General features: G+C 30.1%; 1 protein-coding gene across 1 annotated transcript; it reads right to left on the reverse strand.

Annotated features, from left to right (window-relative positions):
• Positions 1 to 1,429: 1,429 nt before the first annotated feature.
• Positions 1,430 to 10,439, reverse strand: LOC136969391 (cholesterol 7-desaturase nvd-like). The gene is made up of 5 exons (XM_067263528.1): positions 10,247 to 10,439; positions 6,641 to 6,829; positions 3,496 to 3,674; positions 3,182 to 3,415; positions 1,430 to 1,617 (listed from the first exon to the last, which is right to left on the reverse strand). The coding sequence occupies exons 1-5, from the start codon at positions 10,437 to 10,439 to the stop codon at positions 1,462 to 1,464; spliced, it is 951 nt and encodes a 316-aa protein (XP_067119629.1). The 3' UTR covers positions 1,430 to 1,461.
• Between the last annotated feature and the right edge of the window lie 1,688 nt (positions 10,440 to 12,127).

The following is a 12,127-nucleotide window of genomic DNA, read 5'->3' on the forward strand; positions in this document are numbered from 1 at the left end:
GTTTACAATCGTTTTATAATTCAACCAATACGCAATTACATATTCGAATTTAAACCGGTTCGAACATTTAATTAAGAAAATCAAATATATAAAAATATTTATAACAATGCGTGAAATGTTATTAATTTAATACACTTAAGTACTCAATAAATACAAAACTCAATGAACACTAAACGTAGTTAAAAACAAACAATCGCATTTAAAATACTGTAGCTAAAAAGATTGCTGAGTGTCATAATTGATTCTCTACTAATTTGACCTTCGACTCCATTGATAAAAAAGTAAGCGAGTGTATGCTATTAACATGTAACATGTTACAGTCCATTTTTCAACAAACGAATGAATATAGTCAAACCTGTTTTTGTGCGGTCTTTTTATGTCCGGTTTGTTTTGTATGATTTTTTGGTGCGGTATATGAAAATTTCAATCGAATTGGAACATTATCATCTCCTGTATAATTTTCTAAAACTCTATTGGATGTTTTCTATGACATCAGCAAAATTTTTCATTCAGTAAAATTTTTTTCTGATACTTTTCTTTCGGTCCCCTCTTATTTTAATAGCATAAAAACCATAAATATTATGTTATATTTGAACAGATGCAGTAAGTTAGCTTCCCTCCAGCTTTAGACTGCAGGTGTGATAATTTACGCCTTATTAAATGAAATAACACTTTCTGCAGCTATATTTATCAAATAAAATCATTTTTAACGATTATTTTTAACTTTTTAATCTTAGATTCGTATTTAAGTGAAAATAATTAATTAATATAAAAAATAAAATTTTTAAAAGTTTTTTTCCATCTAGGTGTTGCAGAAAAAGGCCCAAGTAGTTAAAAAAGCAATTCCTACTTATTTTTTACGGTTTTGAGTTATTTTCTACGTGAGACTTTTTTATGCGGTCCCTATCCACCGCACAAAAAACAGGTTTGACTGTATTTCTTTACGAGCAGGATACATCAATAAACAAATTTCTGAGGTAGAATGCACATTAATTATTCGATTTCCTTTATTGTTTTCGGTGTTCAGTAGTAAATTTAAAAATGTGATTTCTATTTTTATTTTGCTTTGTATTAGTGTCTCTTACGATATACCTACTTAAGATTCAAGCTAAATAAAAAATAAGTCCGTTGTTTAATTACTTTACTTTCAAATGGTTTTTGATATTGATTAGCAAAATGCTTTAAGATATGTAAACAGAAGCAACAATCAACAAAACACACAATTACCTTTATTTTAAATTTTCTACTTTAAACAATAATTTATGTATTAAAATGCAAAATAAAAAATATATTTTACACGTAATAACTCACGTTGTAATAGTAATTTTAATTTTAATGTAATGTATGAATATTTAACTCTGTAACGCGAACTACAATTCAAAATCAATTATAAAAACCGAAGTTTAAAAAAATATATGTAAATTCGGTCGAAAGATTTATAAAGTATAAAATTACTTCTAATCACCAATTAAGGTTTTGATCATCAAGCTTTGGGCTGTTTTCGCTGTAAAACTGAGAGTACCATTTCCTAAATTTCGCAATTGTCTTATCTTCTGACATGTAAACTGGATTCTTCAAATACATTTTGTAATTCCATACGCGAACGTCCCGCTCAGTCTATTAAAATAAATATTCCTAATAATTAATAAATACAACTATTTCATGTATATTTTGAGATTTTAGTAATTAGAATAAAACAATCTCACCGACAAAGTTTCGATAAATGAAAAAATATAATCAAATACAGCTGCAAATCGAGAAGAAAAGTGATAATGTTGTATTATTCTTTGTCGAAACGGTCCTTCTGGTATATACGCTAATACAACCGTTCCACTTCCAAATATACCTTTCGAAATCCAAATGATTTATTGCTGGGCCAATCTGAAAAATTAAATATATTTGATAATAAATACACAACTAATATTTTTTTAAAAATTGATTACATTTAGACGCATTTAAAATTTGTAATATGTTATTTTACTTATTAGCACTAGTATAAACAGTAACGCAACTTCTAAGCGGATATTTACATTAATATTGACATTCCGATATTTCCTCAATTCCATTAATTAAACTTTAATCAATTATTGTTATAATAATTACCTTGGTTCTAAAAAGCCAAAGCCAAACCAAAATTGAAAATTACAGGATTTTACTGATTGGAAAGAAGCAAATAATCTTACATTACATCATTTACGCTCCATAAAATTGTATATAACAAAGGACTAGTAGCAGAAGTAGCGCCAATGCTCAAACATTTGCATAATTACGTAAAGATCATAGCCAAACTTAGAAAGTTTAATTAATATCCCCGTCGAAACTATTTTCGACTACTGACACGTGACTCACGTAATGCAGTAGCTGGTTATATTTACGGCTGGTTAGATGGCAGGCGCTTCAAATGCACTGAAATATCTTTACATTACTACACGCAACGTTGAAATAAGACAGAATAACAAGTTTTATGTTACTGCTTCCACCGACAGATTTTGTCGTGTGTTCTTGCAGGTGAGTACCGGGCTAGTGTATTTGGATTTAAGAAAATATCCTAGTAATTTGTTCTTTTTACCTCTATTATTCTAGTGTTTTCAATCATATGTATATATTATGTGCTTCGATTTACTGTTTTAATAAGACGTAATATGCTGGTGTAGTTTCGGACTTACTAAACAAAAACAGCACAAGTATAATTGGTCTTATCGAAAAACAAGGTTCAAGTAGACAGTATATAAACAAAAATATTTGATTGTGTACATCATTAACAAAATTATAATATTATCAGAAGTAATTAATTACTTTTTGACGGTATATAACAGTTCAAACAAACTATTTTGATGATAAGTAAGTGTATTCTGCTTGAACATTTCAATATTTTTCTTTTCTATTTTTTATTCCGTTTTTCTTTTTCACTTTAAAATATGGTGCTCTGTAAAAATACATACAAACTACTAAGCAAAATACAATGCAATAGAAATAGAAGTAACAAAAGATATAGAATTCAAAGTGTCATTTACGCATTGTTTACTTCGATTTGTAGAATATACGGATCATTTAAGGCAAACTCGTAGAAATAAACGAAAACTATGTTCAAAGTTTTAACGCATATATTTGTGAAACTTTCACAAATATTCTGTGCCGTAGAGTATGATGTGGAACGTATATTTTATTATTGATTAATTACCTGTTTAAGTTGAAATGATACCTGTAGTGCAGATATTCCGAACAATTTAATAGTGACAATGCCTTCAGTTCCGTAACAGTAAAATCTTTCTTCGCATACCGGACAGGAGGAGATGTTTATTATAGTCTGAACGAATCTCCACCAATTTTCGGGATGAAGAATAATTTTAAACGATATCCCAAATTTGTGAAAAGAATCGAAATGAGTAAAATCTGCCTGATTTTCAATAATTTCCTACAGTATTTAAATAAAAACGTAAACGATACATTTATTCATTTGGCAAGGTTATAGTATATCGACAAAGTTATTAATACCTGAATATGGCAATTTACAATCTGTTCACTACGACCTTTATACCTCATTATTCGATCTTCTATTTCTGGTATAACTGGAGGTTTCCAAAAAGGAGGTTGTCCTTCTGCATGATGCCACACGTAAATGAATTTGTTTTGCTCAATCGTTTGCCAACTTTTTATTTTAGCAACTTCTGGAACTAAATTTAAAGTCATTGCATAATGGGTTATTATTTAAATATCACTCCAAAAGAGAACGATATATTTTTAGCATTAGAAGAATATAAGCGTATGATGCATTGCTTTTAGAACAATATTTTAAGTAAAATTAGTTAATCAATAAAAAAAACAGCTGTAAATCGAACTGCAATTTCACAGTAAAACATAGAATTATATTAGAATTATATTAACATAGAATTGTTATAATATTGATCATTCCGCTTTATCCTAAAATATAACAGTATTGCATAAGTTAATAGAAAAACGGTCAACCTTAGTTTTGCTGTAATATATGTGTAGAGGGACTGCCATTAGCAGCAGACAACGACATATACGATCAAAACTTTCAATGTATATGTCACATAGCATATCTGGCAGCTTAAATCTCATTCTCTATTCAGCATGTCAACACAAAGCAGGCATTAAATGTACGACAGCAAGATAGCTGCCCCGAGTTATGCTGAAGAGCAGCTACACTAATGTGTTTCGGAAAACCGGCAGGAACGAGTTATTGAAGTCATATCAATGGCTATAAAACAGCGTTTTATTTTTTTAATGAATATCAAACAGTTGTTTAAGTCATTCTCTCACGGCTAAATGCGAATCAGCTGTTGCGCTGTATGTAATCTTGGTTGAAAACATGCTGCAGTTGCTCATAGTATCAAGTTATACAACCACTTGCTTACTCTCGAAGATATAAATATCATATAAGATATAAATATGAGTCACACGTGTAGATATAAAAAACTATCAAAAATCAATGTCTAAGAAGTGCACACTCATGGAACTTTTTTGCTCTAACTTTAATCTAAGCCCATCCTTGTTGTTATTGATTTTATTCAAAAAATCATGTATCTTGCTATTGTTTCTCCATAATATAAAAATGTATAGTGGGGTGTGAGTAGGCTTAATATATACGCTGGTAAACAAATGATCCCCCATGAACTTGAATGAACATATATGAGCTGGTGGACAAATGATCCCCCTTTTTATATTATAAAGAAACAATAGCAAGATACATGATTTTTTGAATACTATCAAAAATCTTTCGCAAGTTAACACACCAATACTTCAGCGTAAATCTTTCATACATAGAGCGTAGTTCGCGCACATGTGACGCACTTCGAAGTGGTACACATTATTTCTGTTCACCATTTTAGAAATAAATGCGTGAAAAATGCATACAATTTTCTCCGTCACTTGTTGTGTGACCTGGTGTAAATTCATCACACAATGTAGTATTATTTTCTCATGTTGACACAATGTAGTATTATTTTTTCATGTTGACACAATGTAGTATTATTTTCTCATATTGTACAGGTACATAACAGTACATTCTCACTGCGTGAACGCTATATATTTTGCCAGTTGCAAGTACCAATTGCATAAGTGCTTGTTATGTATTTATCTTAACCTTTCAGATATTTGCGTATGTTGTAGTCTTTTTCTCACATGCGTAGAATTATACCTAACATAGAAAAGCAGTGAAGATCAATGTAAATTTATCTGTGCTATTGTTTTATTCAAACAACCAGTAACAATGACAATCGGCTCGTGTAAATTATGCTGTTTGTGTTGTTATAAAGTGTTTGTTAATTATCGTGCTGCATGTCTTGCTTTTTATTTTATTTATACGTATAGACCAGTCGAATATTGTTTATACATATAAGATAGGGTCAATGTGTTTTACAATTTTCAGACTGTTTCATGTGGCATATATAACAGTTGACAATGTCTGATACTATGTGATTTATCATGTTAATTTTTACAGTGCATATTAATCTTTGAAAACTGCCGGAAAATAACTGCATTAATTACACGGATAGTTTTGTTCAAGAAATTAATTGAATCATCATCGTTGAAATGAAACTAATGCACTTTCTTCTAATCTATTTGCGATGCTAAAAAATCAGTTTTGAGCATGAATTAACATTCTAATTGTTAAACACAAGATCGTGTTATTAACTCAAACACTTGGCTTTTGAATCCATTTTTATCTAGTTTATACGGTTACTGATTTTACTCGTCTTCGGCTTTTGCCCCTCATCAGTCAACTAAAACCAAAATAGAATATGCAATATTTAAATTATTTTTACAGATAAATTGTGTAAATAATTTAAAATACATATTTTACACGTACCAGTTTTGCCCCCCCGATATGACACTTGTACACGCTTAAGTCTGTACTTTACAAACTTCAAAAATAATGTGGTTACAGAACCATTATAAAATTTTTTATATCTGTTTAAAATTGTAAACGACGTATAAAACGATGTATGCAAATACACGAAAGTAGAACAATCACTTACAGTTAGTCGTTTTCTATTCTCTTATCGGAGACGATGAATGTATATTCCCTAGGCTTTTTCAGTTCATTAAAAAAGTTTTTTCGGGTAAATTTCTTCTCAACTGTTTGGTATAATTGGACTTTGCGAAATGAAGTGATGTTTCGTGTAGTTCGTTATACTCAGTATTTGCATAATCACGTAGAGTTTCTTTGAGATGAATCAAAGCCCTCTGGGGGTATTTTGATAGAAAGTTTAAATTATAATATATTCAACCAATTTTTATTTATATTTATACTTAGATTTTTATTTATGCAATTTTTTGAGTTTATTATTTCTAAGCTTTCTTTGAATTTTCTATTATACGTATCTTTTTTTTTAAATAAAATTTTTACGTTGTTTTTGTCAATATTGCAATTATTTATAAGACAGTGATCATGAAAAGTGTAAACTTCACGTCCGAAACGTGTAAAATAAGTTACCGTATAAACTAAATAAAGGTGGAGTCAAAAGCCAAGCGTTTGAGTTAATAACACGATCTTGTGTTTAACAATTAAAATAAGCAATCTAGCACAACACGGTTTATCTACGACTGACATGAATTAACAATAGATATTATTGGTGTGGCTGTATTAAGTATATATATTTTTAGTAATCCTCACTTTTTTCAGCGTAGGGTATTTTTACGCAAGAACCATCCTGTCCAGAAAATCGCCAGCCGTGAAAAGGACATTCGATGCAATCCTCGTGAACTTTGCCGTCCGTTCCTAAATGAGCGCCCAAATGAGGGCAATAAGCATCTAAAACAAAACATGTTCCTGTTTTTCCGCGAAATATGACAAATTGCTGACCTGTAAAGTAATTGAAGTAACTTTTAATTAATAATGCATCAGATATCAGTGAAATATCAATACAAATTATACTACGTGAAAGCGTAATAAAATTCCAGTAAGAATTTTTACTAAAAATTTATTTATTTATAGAGTAAGTAACAAATTACAAAGCAAGAATGTAATGAGATATCGCGAGTTTAAATTTACAGATTTCTATACAAACGAATTTGTGAATATTCTTTACACAATACAGTAATGTTAGATGCCAAAGGTGCAGGAGTAACTCAGCCATTTTAAATGCGTGTACTTTTTAATGTATTAAATGCTGAAAAATAATGTCTTTTGCACTTTCCTTCAAAGTACTAAAGATCGAAATATAAAGATTTCGAATTTTTACGAAAAAATATTTTCACAAAAAGTCACGCAGAAGTTCCAGGGTAATTGTGATACTCAGCGCGCCTGACGAAGGCAGTTTAATTAACACGACTAACGAAAACTGTGGAATCGATTTAGGATTCTGAAAGAACGCTCATTGCGGGATATCAGATCAATCATGATAGAAATGACCAATTGGAGCATTGAAGGCGTGTAAACGAAATTTTGAAAGCCATTTAACGGTAAAAAAGACTCCTATAAACTTAGCAATAAAAGTTTGGAACGTAAAGATTCCCAAAAATATTTATTGCTAAACGGTTCTGAAAATATGTTTATTCGTATAAATACTGTCAAATATTTTTTCGTTAGACAATTAGAAGTGAAAAAACGATTAAAACACGCGATTTTATAGCGACTGTTTACATAATTCGAGTGGTAGTCTGCGGAGCGTGGCATTTCGCAGGAAATTTAGCGGCAATTGTTTTTACCGAAAGATCTAATTACCGACAAAGAAATCAACCATTACTGTCGATGATGTCCACGAATAATTTGCCTTTTACCTATAGTTTCTGTGGAATATTATAGTGTTTTTTTGGAAATACTGAAATATATTTGAACCCGGAATTTCATACAAACCATTTGTTTGTTGAATCACTCAAAAGACACATACAAGATAGCGAATCAGAGCTTAGATAGCAGCAGACTTGTTGACAGTTTGTAAAAAAGGCTTTTAAAGTTGACGACGTTTTCTTGAAAAATTCCTCAAACGTAATACTTTTTTTTTATTACAAATAAAGGAAAATGATATATTTTGAGCGGTTTTGTTGACTATTACTTCAAAAGCTCAATTCCACAAACATTCAGGATTTAGAAACCATGAAAAACACTATGATTTTTAAAAAACTGATTATTGAAACTGGCTAAAGAATAAACCGCACGCGCTCAACAACGCAAAAAAACCTTGCGTGTTTTACTTAGGGTTAAGGAAACCGATATTTCAGTATACAACAATTTATTAATAATCTGTCGGGTACTCTGAAGAGAGCTGATAAAGGTTTCTTAGAGTAGAGTATGCCACACTCAAAATTAATAGCAACTGAAATTATGTTTCTCAAGAAACTAAAAATTCGTTTAACGAAACGTTTTTGAAAAAATTCTAGACCCAATTCAGATCTAATTGCTGGGGACTGGATCGACCTCTCGAAACTGAAAAGGCGACAGAAGAATATCACCGCTATCGAGTCGATGTTTTCCAAAGAAAAAACCTTCAGATGGGCAGGCCATAAAACTAACTAAAAGTGAATAAAAAAGCAAGCAGATTCTTGATCAGAAACATCTGTTATTTCTTATCGTTTTCAGCATATTATTCACAGCGTTTATTTTAGAATTAGCTTTATCCTTAACCTAAGATATTTTATCTGCATACAACCCTGTTACAGTTTGGGAAATCTGCAATGCTCGCGATGGAAGTTTTTAAGTTCACCTCTAACCATCATTTCAAACTCAATGCAGAGTTATAAACCCAACTAAATAACTTAATCAAGTGACAAACAAATAGACGATTAGAATAAGCAATGGTGCAATGTTGTTTACATTACGGTCAGAACTTAATATTGCTATCCAGCAGATGAGATTAACTTCTGAGGTGGGATAATAAATTCCAAAAAAATCACTGTTAAAAGAGCCACTGAAAAAAATGGGATCTGGATTAAATTCTGTGTATTTAAACCGAATAATTGCTTATAATAATTAAACCAATCTGGATAAAATCCTTATGGTCTGAAGTACTCTTTAGTCCCTGATGTCGGCTTACTCGTTATCAGAACGTTCTGGAGCCTGTAACATTTGCCAGTTGTAATGAAAAATTACAAAAATACTTACGTTTTTTGCTCAGAGAAATGAATTTTATTTTGTTTTTGAATAAAATAAAACATTAAGATCGGCCTGATTGTTCAGTGTATAACATTTGTTAAGGAGTAATTTTTCGCGTTCTTCCGTTTACTAAAAAAACCATCATATCAAGCGGCACGAATACTCCTATTATATTGAACGCCTGCAATTAATCCTCTTTGCTATATAATATAAGTAAGATATAATTGAGCTGTAAGAATTATCAACGAGTTGGAATTTTGAATTTTCATTTTAAAAACTTTGCTCATTTGCATTTTCGAACATTTCAACTTTTGAATCTTTCTAAACAATACGGGGCATAGTAAAACGGGACCTTTTCAACCAAAGGAAGTCTCATGTCATTAGATACATACAATCATATTAGGAAATGTTCAGTGAATGTAAGAAATTCAACAAGATACAACGCTAACGCAAAGACAAAATATTAAAAGATGACAATATATTCAATAACAGAGCTACCCAATTATGACAGAAAAGTTAATTGTCTCGGATAATCTTCTATAGTTCTGCTATTAAAAAAAATTAAATCTTCTTGAATTCTTCACCGCAAAAACTGTCTACAAGCCGTATTAACATTATATTCTTTGACATCGAAAATGTTCGGCGATGCCACGTTCAAGTATAAATCGACATCTTATATATATCGACATTGAAATCATTTATGATTATAACTTCGTCATAATCCGAAAACCAATTGGTCAAAATATAAAAAAAAAACTGATCAAGGCTTCGCTGCTTTAATGAATTAACATTATCAACGAACTACGTCAACGACTTTGAAACTCTCCTAAAATCGTAATTCAAATCATAAGATAGACCAATCACAATTAAGTCACAGTAAGTCTCCAATAATTCAAATTGCACTTTGTCCATGTGAATTAAAAACAAATCACCAACGACAGGGCGAATACAAACCTAATAGCTTTTCAGCAAAATCCAAAATATACTTGCAATTAAGCGTTAGACACATCCATACAAAATTCTGGTTTATGGAATCCATCAAGTTCCAATCATATTCGAATAAAGATACTAAAATCGTTATCTAAATGTTGGGAGGAAAGTAAAAAATGTAAAATGTTTGATACTTTTAAAATTATATCACGAACAATCTTAAAAACAAGTGAATAATGTAACGTCTCAATAACTTACCCAAGGCACTAATAGGCTTGCACTTCCCAATAGGTAGAACCCTGGATTCTAGTAAAGGTATCCATCCATTTGGATATACAGGAGGATATTCTTTTGCTCTTCTTAGTCTATTTGTTTCTTTTAATAACTGCATTCGTTTTCTACCTAATTCCCTCGCATTCATTCTTCCATCTTCATAACCGATATCTGTCATATCCTACATCGATAAATTACCGTTGAAATGTAAATAATATTTTTTAAACAACCAACACCCGTCTAATTATACATACAACAACTCTATTATAAGTTGATAACGATAAATACATCACCAGAATAATAGGAAAAAATAAAGTGAGTAGATACGGTTTATTTATAATTGTTGCACTGATGCATTGGAACACATCTATTACACAGGGATATTTCCATAAATCCATTGCTACACAGCCGTATATAAAAGTTAACTTATTTGTTTGAATAATACTCCAAAAAATATCTGGAAAAAAATTTATTTTCATTAGTAAATATTTTATTCAATTTGATTAATTTAACACTCATAAACGGTTATTATAAGTTATTATCCTAATAAGTTAGCATTGATACAGTTCGGCTTTGCAGTTCTAATGGCAACAATTACTGTCACGTTGAAATTTGTTTCATTATTCATCTTTATAATAATTAGTGATTAGAAAAATTTTATTTTGTAAAATTAATAGGTATAAATGGAAGTTGATTAATTCTCAATTATAACGAATGAAAAACAAATATGTAGACAACGAAAACACATATTTTAAAATGTATACAAAATATAATAATAATAATGAAATTATTATACATAGGTCGTATTGTGTATTAAAATTTTTATTATAAATGTAAATCCACAGCACATTAAGTTTTTTGTTCTGTTTTGGACGGTTTCCATTTTTGACAAATCTTATTGTGTTATCATTGTAAAGATTGAATTGTTTTCAATTGTTTTCGGTGTTTTCGTAAGCATTAATTAGTAAATGTAAGCAATTCTTTGTATAATTTGTACATCCTGTATTGACAAAACAACTTTTAGAATAGATAATAGAATAACTTTTAGTTTAACATTTATCTTTAAATCTTAGAATAAACAAAGATAAAATTGTTTTCATGTGTTATTCTATGTAATATTCGATATTTATAAATTTACTAATAGATATGTTAACTCATTAAACGATCAATATATTGTCTCAGACAACAAACTTATTGTAAAAGTCATATTGACGAAATTGTGAAATTTTCAGCAACACAACGTGCGATCTTTTATACTGCCGATCCTAATGTCGTCCACAAATCATTAGGCCTTCTCGTATTTTTGAACGTGTTATTTACTTTTACCGTCTTATTTTCATAAATATTTTAACGTAAAATTCGTGCTTACTGACTCTGTTTGACAGTAACCGCACGTCATAGACTTCGGTCATCTTTATCTGCTCCTGTTTAGACCGTCTATATCTCACCGTCCGTACATTTTTCGTATACTAAATGATGTGTACGGAGTTGACTATCGTTTATTTTAAGATTTCATTTGTTTCGAACGTATTTTTTTTTTATTTTTTTATTTGAATTTTCGTAATGTTTTGTGTTTTTATTGCTTTCCAGGACGAGATTTTTTTCTGTAAAACATTTCTTAGTGTAAACGAAAATGAATGAATATATTTGAGTTGTATTATAAGAATTATTTACTCATATCTTATAGAAAATAAATAAAAAAAAGCAGTTTACTTATAATAATTTAATAAGAAAAAGTAATTATCATTCAGAAAGTAAATACAGAAGTCAGTAAGTGTACTTTGTGCTAACTGTCAAATGTTTATTACAGGCGTTGATGCAGTTAAATTTAGGTGGTGATAAGTCTAAGGGTTGAGGACAAAAATG

This window comes from Centruroides vittatus, unplaced genomic scaffold (genome assembly GCF_030686945.1).
Source record: "Centruroides vittatus isolate TY-2023 unplaced genomic scaffold, ASM3068694v2 contig_178, whole genome shotgun sequence".
Taxonomy (NCBI): domain Eukaryota; kingdom Metazoa; phylum Arthropoda; class Arachnida; order Scorpiones; family Buthidae; genus Centruroides; species Centruroides vittatus.